At 39.1% G+C, this 21,969-nt stretch overlaps 5 protein-coding genes across 5 annotated transcripts; 3 read left to right on the forward strand and 2 right to left on the reverse strand.

Moving 5' to 3' along the window:
- LOC104706546 lies at positions 358–1,127 on the forward strand. The gene has a single exon (XM_010422743.2). It carries the CDS (start codon positions 508–510, stop codon positions 925–927), a length of 420 nt encoding a protein of 139 aa, XP_010421045.1. The 5' UTR covers positions 358–507; the 3' UTR covers positions 928–1,127.
- Positions 1,135–2,797, reverse strand: LOC104706550 (UPF0481 protein At3g47200-like). The gene has a single exon (XM_010422746.2). It carries the CDS (start codon positions 2,590–2,592, stop codon positions 1,225–1,227), a length of 1,368 nt encoding a protein of 455 aa, XP_010421048.1. The 5' UTR covers positions 2,593–2,797; the 3' UTR covers positions 1,135–1,224.
- On the forward strand, positions 2,917–3,649 carry LOC104706548. The gene has a single exon (XM_010422744.1). It carries the CDS (start codon positions 3,074–3,076, stop codon positions 3,410–3,412), a length of 339 nt encoding a protein of 112 aa, XP_010421046.1. The 5' UTR covers positions 2,917–3,073; the 3' UTR covers positions 3,413–3,649.
- Positions 3,609–5,253, reverse strand: LOC104706549 (UPF0481 protein At3g47200-like). Its single transcript, XM_019229213.1, has one exon. The coding sequence runs from the start codon at positions 5,152–5,154 to the stop codon at positions 3,646–3,648; it is 1,509 nt and encodes a 502-aa protein (XP_019084758.1). The 5' UTR covers positions 5,155–5,253; the 3' UTR covers positions 3,609–3,645.
- On the forward strand, positions 8,338–9,387 carry LOC104706551. The gene is made up of 3 exons (XM_010422748.2): positions 8,338–8,694; positions 8,833–8,913; positions 9,003–9,387. The coding sequence occupies exons 1-3, from the start codon at positions 8,574–8,576 to the stop codon at positions 9,173–9,175; spliced, it is 375 nt and encodes a 124-aa protein (XP_010421050.1). The 5' UTR covers positions 8,338–8,573; the 3' UTR covers positions 9,176–9,387.

Raw genomic sequence — 21,969 nt, forward strand, 5'->3', positions numbered from 1 at the left:
GAGTTTATGTCTATTTTCATGATTACCTCATTGTGATTTTGGTGTTGGCTTAACTGGCGCAGGTAAAAAAGGGATTCGTAGCTGCCAATAAGATCTCTTGCCTTCACAAAATTGTATTCACCTTATGTTAACAATATCCTTTCATCTATTATTTACAGTGTTTGTGTAGATATTTGGATTGGACTACATACGTATATGATGTGTAAAAGTCACGGGTATATGACCTCTTGTTTAAACTCACTTTTCTTCATTCGTATCACTTTTAAAAAGTAAATGTTAATTTCTTCGAAAGTGAGTTGGTGGAATAAAGGAAGCTTCTGCGTTTTCTCAAGTCAAAGAAATACTACTAAGTAATAATAATTCAGCCAAAACTCAGGTCTCTTTCTCTCTTACTGAAAGATCTAAACATTTTCAAGGTCTTTGTCTTCTCTGGTATATACCTTCTTTAAAGTTCGACAAAGAAGCACATATTGTTTGTTAAAAACTCATTTATCCACCCCTAGAAAAATGTCTACAGGATGTCTAAGCTGCTTCAAGAAGAAGCAAAGAAAGAAAGAAGACAAACCCGTGGAAACAGAGAGGTTGCCAGAGCCAGTTGGAGAAAAAGAAGATGTAGAAAAAAAAGAAGGTATACATGACAAACCTCTGAAAGGAGAGAGATTGCCAAAGCCGGTTGAAAAAAAAGAAACAGATGTGAAGTGTAGCGCGTACAAGAAGAAGTACGAGGATGGCATATTCAGACCCAAAGCAGAATGGAAGACGTCACCAGCCTCACATGTAGGCAGCAGCGATGTTGGACCAAAAATGAACTATGTTTATGGAGATCACTACGCAGAAACAGATGTATCTTCTTCATCAATGAATAATGAATTCAACAAAGTGAAGACCTTTGATATACGAGGAGTCACAGACGACGCGGCCAAGTGAATAAGAGAAAGAGGTTCAGCGATGCGTCGTTCATCACATGAAAACTTAAGAGAGGATATTTATACATGAAATTGTACGGCTCTCTTGATTAATGTTATCTTGTCTTTGAGCAATTGATTTCTACTTTTATGTATGTGTATCATGTGATTTCATGTTTATCAATGGACGCATATGGTGATTTGGATGTTGGAAGGTAAAAAGTTCATAAGTGTCAAAGAAAATATATAGCCAAAATAATAGATTCAAGAATCAGAACACTTTAACTTAAAGAATCATTCAATGTGTACAAAGCATCTTTTACTTTTCTTTCGGAGGACGGAAATAACTGTAAGCTGCAAAGAAGACTTGCAAAGCCGCAAACATAAGAAGCAGCAAGGCTGCAAATGACGATGCAAATGTCCATGGACTATCGAAATGCGTATGAACAAACTCAGCGCAGTGAACATGGAACCCTTTCGAAGTATACTTGTTAACTCCTTCAAACACCTCTGCTAAGTAACTCTTCTCTAAGTCAAGGGCAATGTCTTTACCAATGCTTTTATAAAACCTAGACACTTCATCCTCTGTTCCAAAATAGTTCTCGAGTATTCTTCTTTCGCTAAGGAACGCTGCATCGCTCTCTTCGTTTATTAGACAAGCCATGAAAGCTACGTAGCTCGTTATATGGTTAGATGCATCAGCATATAACTGTTCAAACGCGACACAGTTTAAGAAGACTGAGACGGTGAAATCATCCATGACTACCGGAGGAATATGAAGCACACCGTTACTATACCTTATGTCTAAAATTGAGTCTGTGTTCTTCCTTGCTTTAAATTTGATTCCCCGAAGATGAAGCTTCTTGGCTGAGAGAACGAATCCTAGATATTCATGATCTGATGATTTACTGCTAGTTTCTCCTCGTTTCCCCTTGGAACAACATAGGACTGTGAGATAGTTATGATCTTTGATGCTTCTTTGAGACGTAACAGGAACAAAAGTCTTACGTATCAAATCAAGAAGATGTTTTGCTTCAAGACCATAATGTTTTCCCCAAAACGTCTCTGGTTTTTGTAATGAGTAGTCAAAGAATTCAAAAGCCATCTCGTTTAGACCACTACAAGTAACTAACTTCGATGTTTCGAAGAGAGTTTGAAGAAGAAGATAAGGAACCTGGTTTTCCAAAAGGAGAAGATCAGCTCGAATCGACGGCAAAATCCATGGCATTCTGAAAATAGGATCATCAAGATTTGTGTAAACAACTTTCCCGGAAACAACAAAGAACAACGTGAGGATAAAGCAACCATCAAGAACCATCATCTCAACCAATTTTTGAGAATCAAAACCAAGATCCTCGGAGTAAGACCCTCTTATAACTCCTTCCAAACTCGTTACAGCTTTGACCAGTTCTTGAGGATGGATTCCTTTCTCTTCCATTTTAACCACGAAGAACTTCAAGAACCGGCGTTTATGCTGCTGTGTCATCTGGAGATGTTCTTTACCGTGATGGTAAGGACCAATGGAGACGATCTTTGGTTCGTAAGCTTTGAGGTTGATTCGTGCAAGGCTCTGTGGGATTCTCACGATGCAACATGATTCTGAACCAGCTGATTCTCTCAGAAGTTTTGGACCAATATCTTCTGAAACTAATCGATATATGTCCACGACTGTTGATGTCGGATCCATTAATTCAAACCTTCAAAACCACCTCAGTTTGTCTTCTGGTTAGGTGGAAGACTTGAAATACTTTTTTTTTTAATATGGATTAGTCATCCTCGAATTTTGTAATGAAACTTAAGGAAGGAGGAGTTAAATTTCACACTAGCAAAATGTTGACAAGTCTCCACGTTAGGTCGGCAGAGGAACAAAAGTATTGTTTTTTTGGAAATTTAAGACTTTTCTTCTTTAACTTTCTGCAAGAGATAACAATCAATTAGTTATTAGAAAATTTTTTAGACTCCACGTTTTTCTCTTCTTTGTAATTTTCCTAAAATTTGGACAACTCTCCGTTCACTTTTAAGTCAACTTTCAAAAAACAAAAAAAAACACGCTTACAGTAGTAATCTACAAGAAATCAAATCTATATAAAAACATCAAAAACAAGATCTTTTTTCTCTGTATACCTTTAATTACAATCGACAAGCAATAGGTTGCTAAAATCTTGAAAATGTCTAAAGGATGTTTAAGTTGTCTCAACATCATCTGTTTGAGGAGGAGGAAGCAAAAGAAGAAGGAGCAGAGTAAGAAGCAACAACACAATCATGTGAAAATAGAGGATGTGGTTGAGCCAGTAGGAGTCGAAGATGGTGAAGAAGAAACCCCGGACAAGAAGACAAACGTCATGGGATCACCGGGATACAGAAAATCTGAATATATGTGTACTAGCAACATTATTTATGGAAAACTTGGGGAAGGTGATTCTTCTTCATCCTTGAAAAATGATTTCAACAAAGTGAAGAGCTTTGATTTACGAGGAGTGACGAAAACGAAAACAGAGGAAAACTAAGGAACAAGATGGGACGTGAGTATTGAGATGTAATGTTCATCCTGGTTAAATTAGCTCTAGATTGCTTTCTTTCTCACTATTATTTTAATTTATAATCTTGTATTGAGCCACTGGTCTGAGTGGTCTCTACTTTTTCCTATGCGAGATGTAAGCTATGTCATACTTAGTTAAAGATGTTTTAATACACCATAAGTACTGCTAGGTTAAACATATAAACAAAATGGCACTTACATTCAATTGTTTTTGGGAGGACGAAAGTAAGGATAAGCTGCAAAGAAAGCTTGGAAAATAGTAAGGAGAAGAAGCATCAAAGCCGCACAAGATGAAAGAAATGTCCATGGAGTGTTGAAATGCGTGTACTTGAACCCTGCCCATTGCACGTGGCAACCTTTTGAAGTGTACTCGTTCACCCCCTCGAACACATCTCTCAAGAAACTATCATATATGCTGAATGAGATGTCTTTTCCTATGTTCTTGAAGAATAAAGAAACATCTTCACCCGTTCCGAAATAGTTCTCTATAATCCCTTTCTCGACTAAGAAGGTCGCATCATCTTCTGTGTTTATCAAGCAACCCATGAAAGTTACATAGCTTGTAATCTCAGTGGAGCAATTCATATTAAACTGCTCAAAGGCAACGCAATTGATCAAAAGAGAGCTGATAAAGTCATCAAAGACAAGTAGTGGTATTTCAACCAGACCATTCTTGAAACTTATGTCTAAAGGTGTCTTAACATTCTCCCTCTTCTTGAATTTTATTCCCCGAAGTCGAAGTTTTTTGGCTGAGATGATTAGTCCAAGAAAGGGTCTGCGAGGAGGCGATGATGTTTGCGCTTCAGTTCTCTCCTTTAAACAACTTATCTTACCGAGACAAGTGTCTTGGGATGTCTCTGTTCTTGAATTTTCTCCAGGTCCAGTAGTACCACTCAAGATATTGATACAGCATTGCCTTGGGGTGGTTGGTGGAGGCGAAACGGGTATGAAAGTCTTACGGATAAGATCAAGGAGATGTTTTGCTCTAAGATCGTTGTGTTCCTTCCAGAACTCATCTGGTTTTTCTATCGAGTAGTTGAAGAATGTGAAGGCCAGCATGTTTAAGGTAGTAGATGGAGCTAGCTTTGATGTCTCTAAAAGAACTTTAAGAAGAAAGAGAGGAACCTGGTTTTCAAGAAGTAGAAGATCGCTTCGAAGAGTTGGCAATATCCATCGCAGCATGAATATTGGGTCTTTGTAGTTTGTGTATTCAATCTTTTCTGACACTATTAGGAACAACATAAGAATGAAACAGCCATCAAGAATCATCACCTTGATCAGCTTTTGTCGACTAAACTCAAGCTTCTCGGAGTAGGAGTCTCTTATCTTCTGTTCCAATCCTGAGACTACGTCGACTAAGTGACTTAGGTTGACGCCATTGTCCTTAGTCTTTGACACGAACATCTTGAGATAAAGTTTTTTATGTTCCTCTATCATCTTGAGATGTTTTTTATCATTCGAGTGGTGATAAGGGCCTATTGAAACGATCTTGGGTGCATAAGCTTTGTCGTTGACTCGCTCAAGAGTGTGAGGGATTCTATAGATGCAACAAGATCTACCACCTGCTGATTCCTTCAGATAGATCGGTGGGATCACTTTATCTAAGAGCAAATAAGCTTCTTCTTCTTCTTCTTCTTCTTCTTCGTCTTCTTCGTCTTTTTCGTTCCAGTATGTGGCACTCTCTCCATTGGTTTGGCTGGGAGGATCCATGGCTCTCTAGCTTGCTATCAGTCTTCTTTTTTTTTTTTTTTTAAACTTTGTGAAATGGTTTTGTTGAACATCTAAACAAAAAACTTAACGATTCATGTAAAACCAAAAACCCGATTTTAAAATGATATAATTTTTCTTCTTGCTATATTATACAAATATCACGTTTCCCCACATATTATTATTAGTTTAAGCCGTTCTCAGATCAAGCCGTTCACACTTCACACACATGGCATCACTTGTGATAATCTTATTTTGACTCTTTTTTGTTTTTGGTGATTTAGTATGTTAAGTTCTCAACTAAACAGATTGGATCCGTTAGTGATAACATAAAATAAGTCGACCAGGAAAACAATATAAAATTTGGGCTACTAGTAGTAGTAGTAGGTACAGACAGCAGTCCGTTCCGAAAGACTGATAGTTCCTGTCTCCTCGATTCAAAAGTAGTTTTGAGACTGGACTATGTTAACTCAATAACTCTGCTCTTGTTAATCAGTCCAAAGAAAGTAAGAAACTACGAGACTGCCTTCAATTTTCTTGTTATCAAAGAAAAAACAGTATTACATATGAAATCAATCAACAATATATTAAAACAAAGAATCAGTGTTAAATTTCTTTTGTCCTTGATACAACTTAATTAAAAGAAAAAGAAAGGCCTTAGTAAAAGGAGTCATCTATATATATATATATATATGTCAATTTTCATATTTTAAACAATAAAACTCGGTCTTTCCAGCGTTGCCTAAATACGTTGCTAAGAAAATAGCGACACCACCGACTTAAGATATGGTGAACATATACATATTGGCCTTGTTTGGGAGAGAGTCGCAGCGACAACTGCCGACGACTGAAAATTTGTCTTTACTTTTCTTCATCTCTCTTCATATTCTGTCGCTGCAACTTCAATTATCAAATTTCAGAATCGTTGAAAAAACCAGCTGCACAACTTAAGCTTTATTTTAGGAGTGACAGTCGCTAGATTTTAGAAATCAAATTGTCATTCTAGATCTGTAAAACTGTATCTTGATCTTCACCGTAAACATATAAATCTTTGTTAAGAGTTTGCTAAATTTATGGTTATACCCCTTAGAATACTCATAATTACAAAATTGATATATCAAAAAAAAAAAAATTCAGTCTATGGTATGAATCGCGCGACAGTTAAAAGAACAGAGCCAATTGTCGAAAGGCATGAGGTATCTGGAGTATATTACTTTTATTATTGGTTGCATTATAAATAGATAAACAGTGAATAGTGTTTCAATGTTTTTTCTTTGCCAAAAAATGTTTCAATTTTGTTTTCTAAATATAATTTTTAAATATGTGTGAATAACCTTAAACTATATATCTTTTGAACAATATATTTTGTAAGGATGTCTTGAATGCCCTTTAAAAAAGAAAGGATGTCAAAAAAAAAAAACTTTATACTCATCTATTTTGAAATAAAGAGGTATACAAAATGGATAATTCCTTTATAATATTAGGACAAAAAATTAACTCCATTTAACAGAAAAATAAATTTTAAATCTAAGTTTACTATTTAAATTGTTCGATGAGCACATAATTTTTTTTTTTTGGCAACAGAGAACATAAAATTTCATAATTATTCGTTTTGATCGTGAAGTATAATCATCTTTCTTTATTTCATACGCAAATTATTACATCCAAATATCTATTTTTTTTTTTTTAATTAGTAAGTTTAGTCCAAGCTATTCTTTATATTTGCTTGGTATTGAGTGCAAATAAAAAGTTTATTTCCATATCTTTGGAAAAAAAATCTTCATTTTCTCGATCTTATACACTTCTAGATTTGATGCAATTATTTGAAGATTTTTTTAGATAGATCGATTTCAAATCTAGACCGAATTTAAATTGATTAATTTTTTATTCTTGCTATATTATACAAATATCACGTTTCTCCCACATGTTATTAGTTTAAACATTTTACAGATCAAGCCGTTCACACTCACACAGATGGCATCACTACTCATAATCTTGTTTTGACTTTTGTCTTTTTGTCTTTTTTTTTTCGTTTTGTTTTTGTTTTTGATAAAAAGGCTTAGAATATGCATAAGAAAACGTTACAACCTACAAGAAAGTTTTTTGTTTCTTATTTGTTTTTTTTTTAGTACGTGTAAAGTTCTCAACTAAACAGATTGACTGGATCCGGTGATGATACTGATAACATAAAAGAAGTCGACCAAGAAAACAATTCAAAATTAGTGGTAGGCAAAGTCGACCCGCTTGAAAGATTGATAATTCTTGTCTCTTCGATATTATTTGTTAAAGTATTGTATAATTTTTTTTAATAATATTGGTCTTAAAAAATTTAGTAAAAAATTTGTTTGTAAATTTGTGTCGTTACACAAAGAAAAAGCAATATAAACTAGAGAGAAAACTGGCAAAAAATTATGTTATTTAAATTTTATTTAAAAAATATTCTAACGTTTCAAAATTTGCAAAATAACTTTTTAATATTTATTTTTTTACCTTATAGAAAAGATAAATAACAAAAGGGTTCCTCACTTCCTCTATTACTCGTTTTCGAAGAGACTATATAAAACTGTATTTCTAGCCAAAAAAATGTAATTAGTTTCACAACTTTTATATTTTGGAAATAAAAGCAAAAAAAAAAGAATTGATTTCTGGCAAAATTTAAACTTGACAAAAAAAATCAAATCAATAGTATCGACCGTTTATTACAAAAAGAAAAAAACGAAGTTTGACAATATTATTCATAACTCTCCTTTTTTTTTGGTTCACATAAAAGTTTTCATATTTATAAGCCTTTTTTTTTTTTTTGGGCAACCGTTAAGCCTCTAATTTCATGGTTTTAACTCTAAACTTTAAACACCATGAATTGCTACAAAAGAAATATTAAAAAATAAAATATTAAATCTAGGTTTACTATTTTTAGAATTTCGTATGAGACATAAGATTCCAAAATTAGTCGTTCTGATCGTGATATGTAATGTAATCATTTTTATTTCATAGCAAATTAACATATTGTAAAAGGGATTTTCATAGATCTTCATTTACTTGTCAGGCCCTGTCACTAAATCTATCACCGAGAGACGGGAGACAAATCACGCTGATCACGTGTAGTATTTTATCAATACGTTGTAAGTACGTATACTCGTCCATGTTTATTTTATTGCATGAAATGCCTTAGATTTGTCGATTAGAATTAGAAAGCACCAGCTCATATCATAAAATGTCTAATTAAATACTTATTTTCAATTGTATAGGACAGCTCATTTATGTGCTACGGTATAGGTCTTTTTTTATCAAGTTTTATAAGTTTTTGTGTTCCCATCTTCGTTGACGCTGTTCTCAATTCTTTTAAAGGAAGTGATTTTTCGTCTTTAGCTTGATCATTCTCACATTTAAAAAAAAAAAAAAAACATAAGAAGAAGAAGAAGATGATGTTGTATTTAGTCTTAGGATCCTGCATCATCGGAGCACTTCTTCTTGTTATTCTTCTTTTTCTTATTTACGTAATCCGTGAGTTATATTATGAGGCCATGGGAGGACGACTGGAAGGTGAGCCTTTTTCTTAAGTTAGCGAAATTTTAACAAATCTCCTTTAGCAAATCATATTTTTGACATAACGTCAGTGTAACAAAATCTTCTTTTTTTTTTTTTTTTTTTTTTTNTTTTTTTTTGTTGTTGTCACCGCAGCTGATAAGGAAGCTAGAGCGGAAGAGGAACACCTTATAAGCCCGATCAGGCCTAGCATTTCAACTGATTGTACAGTTCCGGGTGAGTCAATTACTTTACCATTTCTTTTACTTCTGGTAACAACAGAAAAAAAAAAAAAAAAATCTTATGTTGCCAACATATATACACAGTCAAATGGAATTCATCAAGAAGACAAAAGGGAAAGGCCGATTTCTGCATAGGTGTTGAAGAAGCCGCCTGCCACAGCGCAGACACAATAACGAGTGGTATTCCAACAAGCAATCAAATGTACAATGGACCCCACTTTAAGTTGAGAGGACCAAAAGATAGCGATTCAGATTAGAATTCATATAAACTGATTATTTCTCTCTCTCTTTTTCAGCAATTTTCTTTCCACACACTGCAGCAAATTTAATATAAATGCTCTCTGAATTGCTCTTTAATTAAAATCTAGCCACTAGTTTCTTAACTGATTTCACTCACAGTTTGTGCAACATGCTCCATTGTATCAAAATACAAATTATATATGTTATTTGTTATGGTTAGTCAAGAGTACATCACACTGGAACTGTAATTAATAACCCCTCCCAAACAAGAATCTATGTAAGGACCTAAGTAACACAATCTTGTGGCGGACTTTGTTGAAAAGACTTCGAGCCGGTTGTGTGACAATGCGATCTATGGCCATTCTGATCAGCCAGTTGATTTGATATTAGTACTTGTGCAGACTTCCTCATCCCACTCTCGGTGCCAAAGTACACATCAGTCGCCGCCTCCAAGTGGTGGTGAGTGGTGACCCTTGAAGACTGACAGTTTCTCCCGGATCCGCTTGGCTTTGCTAATTATGTTCCTCAAGAGGTTATGCATCTAACCCATATAACCCATATAAGGAAGTGTCTTCGTTTTGTCGATTGCAAAGCACCAGCTCATATAATTAATGTGTTCAATTCTTTTTCTAGTGTGTTTGATACAGTTAGTTAGAAATTTAGAATTAGATACACGAGAGAGAGATACATGAAACAGTAAAGCTATAATTAAGTAATTAAATGTGTAACTAATTCTTACTAACTATTTCTAAACACACTAATTCTTTATAACTCTTGATCAATATTACATCCTGTGGTATCTTGACAAATTCCTTGTAGTATATATTAAGAGTGTTATACTTGTATATGAATTACTTGATGACTACCTGTTTGATGTGCAAGTTTAAAGTTTTGTAAATTAAATAAAAAATATATTAAAATTTGTTGTATGTTATTTATAAATTTTATTTTTGTTATAATACAGTAATTTATATACATTTACAAATCTTTATGTATGTTATTATTAAAAATGTATTTTTTACACCTAAATATACATTATGTTACATATATATTATTTATCATTACCTAAAAAATGTCTATATGAACACATGAGACCAACTATTTTGCTTTCACTTCTACATAGTTTTCTCACTACTAAAATTGTTGGCTCAAAAAATAAATCGAATAAAAAATATATCATATAGTATACTAATCAGTGATGTATCATCACAATAATGTATTACCACCATGGAGAAAACTGATATGTCTATATTTTATCTCTGCTTAGCATGTATTTGTCATGCATTTAGCTAGGATAACTAGTCGATTTGCATCAATTTCTAGCCTCTTTTGTACACTTTGCATATTTAGGTAGTTCTTGCATCATCCTTGCATACATTGTGCATTTTGGAGTATTTCAGGTATCTAGGAGACGTTAGGAACACATTGTCCGAGACGCTGTTCGAGTCACCATTCGAGTCCACATCCTTCGATTCGACCCAACACCATTCGAATCCACATCCTTCGAGTCGACCCAACACCATCCGAGTCCACGTCCTTCGAGTCGACCCAACACCATTCGAGTCCACCACTCTCGAGTCACCACTCTCGAGTCACCACTCGAGTCATCACTCTCGCCACCGGTGGAGGGAATAAGCTTTCAACGTCTTCACCAAAGTTGTAGAGAATTGAATCATCTTTCCAATGCCGTTTATTTCAAGCCAATCGAAAGTATGGTTCAAAAGTTATCATCGTTTTAGTGGACGCGTATACACCCAGCTCGAGCCACTCGTCATGCAACCACTCCACCCCGTTCGAGCCGTTCCATTCGAGTGAGATTTAGCTTTCTACGTATTCATCAAAGTTGTAGAGAATTGAGTCATATTTTCAATGTCGTTTATTTCAAGCCAATCGGAAGTATGGTTCAAAAGTTATTATCGTTTTAGTGGATGCGTATACACCCAGCTCGAGCCGCTGCCCGTCGACTCGACCCTCCAGCTCGAGCCGCTGCCCTTCGACTCGACCCTCTAGCTCGAGCCGCTGCCTGTCGACTCGAACCTCCACCACTCGAGCCAACACCATCACCTACTCGAGCCACCACTCGTTCGCACATGTCAAGAAGACGTTCCGTCTTACACGCTTCAAGAGATTCCCAAACCGACTCTTGATCTTGTCGTTTTAAGTTTTAGGGATTTACATGTTTTTACTTTAAGTACGTTTTGTTAAGTCTTGGCGGAGACATCCTATCTTTTATCTCATTTTGTTCTTAAGGTTTTACCTAGCCTCCAAAAACATTCTCAGACTTTGTATCCAGATATCTTTTAATACATTGAGTATTTGCATTTGATTTCTTCTACAAACTTGTTCTTCTCATTTCTATCTATCTATTATGCTTTGTTCAATGTTTTTTGGATTTGTATTGTTGATGATGATTTTCGGATCTGAGTAGTGTAGTAGTTATTGAGGATGGGATAGATTAGGTGGAGGATCTTAGGATGTAGGGTGTTTAAGCTTTTATTTCTATGATTCCCTTCTCGACTAGTGTTAGAATTACTAGTTTCTCTCTGATCAATTGGAACTAGGTTTTAGACATTTCCGCACCCAAAAGGTGTTCGATGAAACGTCTGACCAACTAGTGCCAGAGACTTACGTTCCTAGCCTAAGAGATTAGTTGTCTAGGATGTTTGTTGACGTGAATGAACTTGTTTGTCATGCCATGCTTGATCATGTTTCTCTAGCGAGAGCTAGGTTTGGAAGTGGTGGAGTTTGAGTAGCTTATGTCAAGAGATTGGATTAGCTAAGAAGAGATGTTCATTGCTTAGGGATTGTTTGCTTGTGACATGTTAAACACTCTATAGACTAGGGTACTCCACCGACATCAATTACTCCCATCCTTAGGACCTCTTTCTATCTGATTTTTATTACATTCCTGAGACTGTTTCGTTTGTTGCTTTTTAGTTCATGCTTAGACTTGATTCTGTTTTTATTCATTTTCGCTTCTTATCATACATTTTCGTTTCTAGTTCTAGAACACATTTCCGTTTTGCATTCTGATCATTCTAGGACTGTTAGATAAAAACACTCTTATTCAATTGGCTTAACTTGTGATTTCTTGATTGCATCTTAATTGTTAGTAAAGTTTCCCAACTGGATTGACACTTTAAGTATTACAACTGCATAAGGTTAATTGAACCTGCTAGGATAAGACACACAAAAATCCTATTATCAATTTGGCGCCGTTGCCATTTGGGATTTGTTTTGCTACATTTAAGATTTCAAGTTTTGCAAGATTAAGTTCTATTACACTTATCATTCTGAGTACTGACTTGTTTTGGTTGTCTGCTTGTTTGTTTTGCATCTCAGGAACCTGTTGATTGCAACGTTGCATGCACACCCGATCAAGAGGACATCAGAACCTCCTTCCTGTTATCGACGATATCAACCGGTTACAAAGACCACGACAAGCTCGTCAACTCACTGATCATCCCGCACCTATCATAATGGAACAACCAAATGGACCACATCCGGGACCACGAAACATTGGTGCTGGGGATGCACCGAACACTCATACTCAGCGTGCTGGAATTGTCCCTCCCGTCGTGCAGAACAACAACTTCAAAATCAAGAGTGGTCTGATCTCCATGATCCAAGGAAACAACTTTCACGGGTTGCCTATGGAGGATCCACTCGACCACTTGGACGAGTTCGACCGTCTGTGCAGTCTCACCAAGATCAACGGCATGAGTGAGGATGGTTAAAAGTTGGGCCTCTTCCCATTCTCTATGGGAGACAAAGCTCATCAATGGGAGAAAAACCTTCCCAAGGGATCAATCACCACCTGGGATGGTTGTAAGAAAGGCTTCTTGGCCAAGTTCTTCTCCAACTCCAGAACAGCCCGTCTCAGGAATGAGATTTCTAGGTTTACTCAGAAGAGCTCAGAATCATTCTTTGAAGCCTGGGAGCGCGTCAAGGGGTACCAGAGCCAGTGTCCGCACCATGGATTCAGCAACGAGTCACTGCTGAGCACTCTCTACCGTGGTGTACTACCAATGATACGTATGCTGCTTGACACGGCTTCTAAACGGTAACTTCCTGAACAAGGACGTAGATGAAGGTTGGCAATTGGTTGAAAATCTCGTCCAGTCTGACGGCAACTACAATGAAGACTATGACCGCATAGTTAGAGGCGACGCTAGGTCTGCAGAGAAGTACAAGAAGGACCTCAAAAATGTCAATGAGAAGCTTGACCGTATCTTGCTAATCCAGCAGAGGAGCGTCCACTTCGTATCTGAGGATGACCCTTTTCAAGTTCCAGATGGGGAGGGCGAGCAGACTGAGGAGATCGGCTATGTTCAGAATCAAGGTGGATACAACAAAGGTTACAACCCCTACAAGACGAACCCCAATTTGTCTTACCGAAGTAACAATGTTGCTAATCCACAAGATCAGGTGTACCCGCCTCAACAACAACAACAAGGTCAACAAAAACCTTTTGTGCCTTACAATCCGGGATTCGCTCCAAAACAACAGTTCCATTAGGGTTACCAACCTCCTTCAGGACCACCGCCAGGATTCCGCCCTCAACCATTTCAGCCTACTACATCCCCAGATCAAGAAATGAAGCAAATGATGCAACAACTTCTTGAGGGTCAAGCTAGCGGTTTCTATGGATACTGCTAAGAAGTTTGCTGAACTTAGTCAGTGGATGGAATGTTCATACAATGATCTGAATGTCAAGTTTGAAGCTCTTAACTCCAAGCTGAAGTATATGGAAGGCAAAACTACTTCTACTTCTACCCTAACACATGGCCAACTATCTGGAAAAGCAGTTCAAAATCCCAAGGACTATGCTTGTAACGCCCCCGAACCGTACTATGACCACGCAGGCCATGGCACAGCCACGGAACGCTACGATGGGAATTGCACCGGGTCAATCCGGTCGAGGGACGGAAGCTGCAGACTTCCCGACCGGTTCATCCTAGTACAATTCCACCCGCAGTCGAGACTACTTAGGCTTTCCAACCCTTGCGGCCTGGTGCGTTGTGTCAGCCCGGACAAGGCTAAGTATCATTTGCAACTTGCCATGCCTTTGTAAAATCGAATGTATATTACTTCAATAGTTCTTTGCATTTGAAAACAAAAACATTAAAGCAATATACAAAAGATAGTCGGATAAATGTTTATAAAAAACATAGGGTTTTGCAAGAAACACAAGAAAAACCCTATCCGGTACCCTAAAACTTGCTTCGGCTCTAGACTCACTTAGGCTTCCCTGCAAGACAAAAGATAATATCATGAGTAATCTAAGATTACTCAGTGAGCCTGGGTACCCCTTTCATCCTAAACAGGATACTACTTCCCAACCCGACTACCCCAAGCAAGTTAAAACAAACAAGCAAGGCAAGTCATCAAAGCTACACAACAGAAGCTATAGCGGAAGCAAAACAACAACAAACAAGCAAGCGAGAAAGAAATAGAACGACACGACTCTACTCAGACGATCTAAACTCTCTAACCATAGGAAAGACGACTAAAGGAACAAGGATCTCTTGGACACTTTAGACTCTTAACAACACCACACAAAAAGTAAGGATAACTAGAATAGTACAAGGGACTCTTGACATCCTAGACTCCTTCACCTAGGGCCCTTCGATAATCTGTTCCGTTCTCCCACACTACCCATGCTGAAACCTCCCCAGTAACCAACATGAGCTCCCATGCTGAAACCACAAAGGTAACCAGCAGAGATTCACCAAAGTTACATTGTCATGTAACGGTCACGCTAATAGCTAGTTAGCCGTGACTGTGTCTCGCGTAAGTGGTTTGAAACTTCTTGCGAGACACGCACATACATACGGAACCAGAAATATCGACTCTACTTCTTTTAGCTAAGACTCAAGAAACAAATTCAAGAGACTAGCTAAACACACTTACACCAAAAACAAGCAAGAAAGTCGAGCCAACAAGCAGGAACAATCATGCGGTTCAACATGCAATAATCAACAAGAACGAGAATGTAAATTCAAAGATCTTAAGATTAAATAAATGCATGCAAATGCTTAAATTCACTTAATCAAACACTCAACCATCCGCATGCCAAAATGATATGATTTAACTAAGTAAATCTCATTTAAAAATGCGCATGCAACAAAATTCGGTTATAAACTTAACATGCGTCAAGTTAATTAGCAACGGCTAACTTCAACCGAAAATATGCAAATAAAATTGCAAACAATCTATCTCCTTTCATGCATGCAACCGGTTTATTAAGCAAGTTATGCTAATAAAACAAATCGCTAAGTCACATGATGCATGTAAACCTTCTCACCAATTTTAAGTCCACCGTTTCCTTAAAATGCAACCGGATTAACACTTAACCAGTTCTTAGGTGAGATCAATGCATGTACTTATTTGCGCATGGTGATTCTATCAAAAATCCTACCATGAATGCATGCAACGAATTTTAAACCAACATGAACATGCAACTACTCTACATGCATGCATTACCGCGACACTCACTTTCACATGGTTATCTTCTCATAAAGCCTACCATGAACCGCATGCAACAAAATTAAACTAATCTACATGCATGCATTACCGCAGCACTCACCCTTTATGCCGATGATGGAAACTCGGATTTCAGTGCACCACTTGATCAGATCTCTCTTCCATTAGCTCCAACCGCTAAGCGCCCCTTGGTCTCCTCTTGATCCGCAGCTTAAAGACTCGGCAACAGCAAGACCTTCTCTCCAAAGACTCCTTCTTTGCTTCTCCCTTAACTCACACTCGCTACTCCACTCTCTCAAGGCGATTTCTCTTTATCTTTCTCTCTTGGATTTGAGAGAAAAATCTTTTGAGTTTTAAACTGGCAAGAGTTTGGGAGAGAAATGAGAAAACTTCCTTCTCTCAATCGCAAATGGTCTATTTATAGGGGAGAGGCTCTCCTTCTTCTCTTTAGTGGAAATTGACAAATGGCAAAATTTTGGCTGCATGTGGCGCGTGTGTCTCACCGCCCAATCAGCTTGCGCCATTTCTTTTAATTCTCCCACTTTGTCTCTGCATGAATGCATGTAATCCCATTGGTCAATTTCTTAAGAGACAAACTTTTCTTCCATGCTCCTTCTCTCGTCCATCGTCCAACGTCCGCGTCCGCTTACCCCTTCGGTCATCGCTTGAATGTTTTCGGCTCTTTCGGCGTTACTCGGACCATTCTCCCCGCTTACGGCCACCACTGGTCCTTTCGGCAACTTTCGGACATTTCGGACAATACATCCCGGACTGTTCGAATGGTACGTCTCGGTCAGTACAGACGGTACGTCCTGGCCGGTACAGATGGTACGTCCCGGACAGTATGTACAGCACGTCCTGCATGGTACATATGGTACGGACGACACGTCCTGGTCAGTACATGGTACGCGGTACCATTGGCCATCTTCCAACTTGTTCAGAATTTTCCGGACATTACTTCTGTAATTCTTCTTCCTTCCTCCTTTGGCTTAATTCCATGTCCTTTACTCGACCTTGGCCCATGGATTTTCATTTCAAATTTCACTCCTTGGTGAGGGTCATTACAATGCTACTATCCATGCTATCACCACCCAAGCTGTAGATGTACGGCTAACTGAGGACAATGATAGTTTAGATGGGGAGGATTTTCTTCAAGATGAAGTTCAGATAAAGGATCCCGTCAAGGTGCTCAAGGATCCAATTGATTCAGCCAAGCAATCTGATCCTCAAGCTACTAAAGAACCCGCTGCTCCCAAGGATAAACCTGTGAGATTCATTCCTCCACCATACAAGCCACCTCTACCATTTCCAGTGAGGTTTAAGAAGCAGCTTACTGAGAAGTATAAAGCTCTGTTCGAAAAAAGAGTCAAGGAGATTGAATTGAGGATGCCATTGCTGGATGCATTCGCACTTGTTCCTCACTACCAGAAATTCCTCAACGACTTAATGATGGTGAGATCAAAAGAAGTTCAAGCCATGTCGGTACTAAGTCTTGAGTGCAGTGCAATCATTCAGAAGAAGATTGTACCTAAGAAGCTCAAAGATCCTGGATCATTCACACTACCTTGCTCCCTTGGACCTATGTCTTTTGATAGGTGTCTATGTGATCTTGGCGCTTCAGTTAATCTTATGCCACACTCTGTGGCTAAGAGGTTGAGTTTTACAGATTTAAAGGTTGCGAAATCTCCATCATCCTTGCAGATAGAAAAATGAGACTTCCACATGGTATCTTAGAAGATTTACCTGTCAGGATTAGAGAAGTGGAAGTGCCAACTGAATTTGTAGTTTTGGAAATGGATGAAGAACCAAAAGATCCTATGATATTAGGAAGACCATTCCTGGCGACTGCTGGAACCATCATTGATGTCAGAAATGGAAAGATTAATCTTAATCTGGGGGACGACTTCACTATGAAGTTTGACTTCAAGGATACCTTGAAGAAACCAACAATAGGAGGACAAGTCTTTTATACTGAAGAGATGGATCAGTTGGCTGACGAGTTGCTGAAGGACCATCTCAAGACTGCTTTGACCAAGGAAGGAGAAGAAGGGTTCCTGCATGAGGAGACCACTTGCTGCAAGAATCTGCTAGACTCCCACAGAGAAACGAATGGACCAGAGGAGTTCGAGCAACTATCTGGCGCGGAGGAGGTATGTGCAGTTGAGGCAGAGACTTCAGAACGTGAGACCTGCCACTCGAGCGACGTTTTATCTCACTCGCCCAACACCCCGTTCGAGCCGTGCACCGTCATTTTTGTTCGAGACCTCCACCATTCATATCCGGTCGAGCCATCTCCGTTACTCCGGTCTCGTTGCCCCCGTGAAGATCCGCTCGAGTCACGCTCCAACATCCACTCTCGAGCCATTGTTGTTACTTCCACTCGAGCCAACACCCTCTCTCGCTGAGTCAGCAGTGTTGTCTCGACCGGAGCCTACATCGTTGCTTCCTCACCTGTTCCAGCGAAGCCTCACTCGAGCCGTTTCCGCTGAACTCCATTCGACCTGTACGCTCGAGCCAATCTCTCTCTGTAGTCGCTCAATGCCCATCTCACTCTGCACTCGCCCAACTGCCTCTCTCGAGCCACACTCGTCGTCGTCCTCATACCTGTCAATAGAGCCTATCTCACAATCACCAAACGAGCCACTACCAAACATGTGCGACTCGACCCACACGACGAAGATGTTCCGCTCGATCCACCATCCCAAAACTGTCATTGTTCGAGCCACTCTCGATTCCACTCAATCCGTCGTCCCGGAGCTGTCACCCACTCGATCGGTTTATCCTCTCTTTGCACTTTCAAGTTTTAAATTTCATAATTTCTCTTGCTACTTGCTCACTAATATATTAACGTTTAGCTTTGAGTTCATTATGTCTCAGAGAAGCAGGAAGAGTACCGAGCTCATACATGAGATGAGAGAGGCGTATGATTGTGTAGGTGGACAACGCTCATCGCCTAAATCCATGGCAAAGCGTTTCTTGGAAATGAAAAACTTGGTAGAAGAAGCTGTTAAGGGTTTAGGACAAGCAGAGAGGTCAAGCAGCCCTGTCAAACCGCTCACCAAGAGCAAGAGTCCGGGAAGAGACCAGTACCAGTTTAAAACTCAAGAGAGGAGGACAGTGATTATGAACAGGAGGAACCTGAGTTGCGTTCGGGACAAGCGCCCAGGAAATCTGTAAGAAGGAAGGCAAGAGACAGGGCGTTCAACAGTTTCACAAAGACGTTCACGAACTTCATGCGTAAGTTCAGCTGTTCAACATCCACTACCGCCATCCTAATGCCTGTCCCCAAGGACACCAGACCCACGCGGGGTCGTGCTTCCGCGAGCCTCGAGCGAACTCACCAATGAACACCTTCTCCAGTCCATTCTCCAGCTCGCCAATCTTACTATATATCTCAGCAGCGTCAGCCTACACCCGTCCCTTCACGCCACTCGTCACACGAGTCTAGGGAAAGACGGAGACGCGGTTCGCGAGGCTCCAGAGCCTCCTCTAGTCATCGATCAGCGCGTCGTTCTGCAGCTCTAGATGAGCATGATGATGAGGTTGAACAGCGAGTTGAAGCTCAGGGTGATCATCAGGGTATACACGGGGTTGAGCAACAAATCGAACATCAAGGTGATTATCAGCCTACGAAGGTTATTGTATTGGTATCGGACCATGGTGAGTCCAGAGTCGATGACATTCAGTGTGACGAGCAGCCGAACATGTACCAGAACACGCAAGCGGTTGAGCAGCAAGTCGACCAACCAGCTGAGGTCACTCCCGCGGATCCCGAACAAGGCGAAGGACAGAGTCAATATCATGCACCAACTCCTTGGGCGAGCTCCGACTCCTTCTTATACTACTGAGGTACTCCTACCTTCCCTTTGTATAAACCATTTCATTCATGCATTGTTTTGTTGTGATTCTGAAATCCTTCTGCAAATTTTTCTTACACAGGAGACTGTGTAATTTAAGTTTGGGGGATGGTTTGAGATGATGTATCTGATGTTGTTTTTTGTGATTCATATTTCAAATTTTTGCATCATATCATGATTGAGTCTGTATTCATCTATTTGCATAGAAAAACCAAAAAAAATTGAAAAATTTCGAAAATTTCCACAAAAACAGAGTGTTCATGTAGTTTGCACTTGCATATTAGGATTGAGTCTAGGTTTATTCATATAGGGTTGTTGCATTTAGCATAGGGGTTGATGATGATTGTAACCTTGGTAGCATGCTGGATTCAATAGGATAGGATCAAGATCCTTGTTATTAGTTCTTTGATGCATGTTGATTGAACTTGAAATTGTAAGATTGAAGCATGTTTTGAATTGATATCATTCCCTATCTACCTGAACCTAATCCTGACTTGCATTTATTCTGTTATGCATAGAAATTGAACTCATGGATACCACATACATACTTGGATTATCTTTCTCCTCTTTACCACCCTTGTTAATCCAAGTAGCTGATTTTCATCCTTGGAACAGTTCCCCGCACCCTTAACCAACCCTTCTTTCAAGCCAATTGTATTCTTGAGTGTCAGGCCTTTTCCGAGTTGAGCTTGTTAGAAAGTGTTAAGTTCTAACCGACAAGAGTAGGATCCTGTGTAATTCTAGTTCGCGTTATCTGGACTAGTAGGACTAGGTGAGAACTCGATTTTGGGTATTGGGTATGGATTTGTGCAGAAAAGTAAAGGGTAGAAAGNGTTCAACAGTTTCACAAAGACGTTCACGAACTTCATGCGTAAGTTCAGCTGTTCAACATCCACTACCGCCATCCTAATGCCTGTCCCCAAGGACACCAGACCCACGCGGGGTCGTGCTTCCGCGAGCCTCGAGCGAACTCACCAATGAACACCTTCTCCAGTCCATTCTCCAGCTCGCCAATCTTACTATATATCTCAGCAGCGTCAGCCTACACCCGTCCCTTCACGCCACTCGTCACACGAGTCTAGGGAAAGACGGAGACGCGGTTCGCGAGGCTCCAGAGCCTCCTCTAGTCATCGATCAGCGCGTCGTTCTGCAGCTCTAGATGAGCATGATGATGAGGTTGAACAGCGAGTTGAAGCTCAGGGTGATCATCAGGGTATACACGGGGTTGAGCAACAAATCGAACATCAAGGTGATTATCAGCCTACGAAGGTTATTGTATTGGTATCGGACCATGGTGAGTCCAGAGTCGATGACATTCAGTGTGACGAGCAGCCGAACATGTACCAGAACACGCAAGCGGTTGAGCAGCAAGTCGACCAACCAGCTGAGGTCACTCCCGCGGATCCCGAACAAGGCGAAGGACAGAGTCAATATCATGCACCAACTCCTTGGGCGAGCTCCGACTCCTTCTTATACTACTGAGGTACTCCTACCTTCCCTTTGTATAAACCATTTCATTCATGCATTGTTTTGTTGTGATTCTGAAATCCTTCTGCAAATTTTTCTTACACAGGAGACTGTGTAATTTAAGTTTGGGGGATGGTTTGAGATGATGTATCTGATGTTGTTTTTTGTGATTCATATTTCAAATTTTTGCATCATATCATGATTGAGTCTGTATTCATCTATTTGCATAGAAAAACCAAAAAAAATTGAAAAATTTCGAAAATTTCCACAAAAACAGAGTGTTCATGTAGTTTGCACTTGCATATTAGGATTGAGTCTAGGTTTATTCATATAGGGTTGTTGCATTTAGCATAGGGGTTGATGATGATTGTAACCTTGGTAGCATGCTGGATTCAATAGGATAGGATCAAGATCCTTGTTATTAGTTCTTTGATGCATGTTGATTGAACTTGAAATTGTAAGATTGAAGCATGTTTTGAATTGATATCATTCCCTATCTACCTGAACCTAATCCTGACTTGCATTTATTCTGTTATGCATAGAAATTGAACTCATGGATACCACATACATACTTGGATTATCTTTCTCCTCTTTACCACCCTTGTTAATCCAAGTAGCTGATTTTCATCCTTGGAACAGTTCCCCGCACCCTTAACCAACCCTTCTTTCAAGCCAATTGTATTCTTGAGTGTCAGGCCTTTTCCGAGTTGAGCTTGTTAGAAAGTGTTAAGTTCTAACCGACAAGAGTAGGATCCTGTGTAATTCTAGTTCGCGTTATCTGGACTAGTAGGACTAGGTGAGAACTCGATTTTGGGTATTGGGTATGGATTTGTGCAGAAAAGTAAAGGGTAGAAAGTCTTAAGGAGGGAGATGTGTTTTCAAAGTTTACAAGTCTAGTAAAGGATATGGGTTGAGCAAAGTAAAAAAGAGTAATTGGTTCTGGGCATGAAATAAAAGATTAGACAAAGAAAAGAAAGTAAAAATGCTTAAGATGTCTAGAG

Source organism: Camelina sativa, chromosome 8 (assembly GCF_000633955.1).
Source record: "Camelina sativa cultivar DH55 chromosome 8, Cs, whole genome shotgun sequence".
In the NCBI taxonomy this organism is placed as follows: domain Eukaryota; kingdom Viridiplantae; phylum Streptophyta; class Magnoliopsida; order Brassicales; family Brassicaceae; genus Camelina; species Camelina sativa.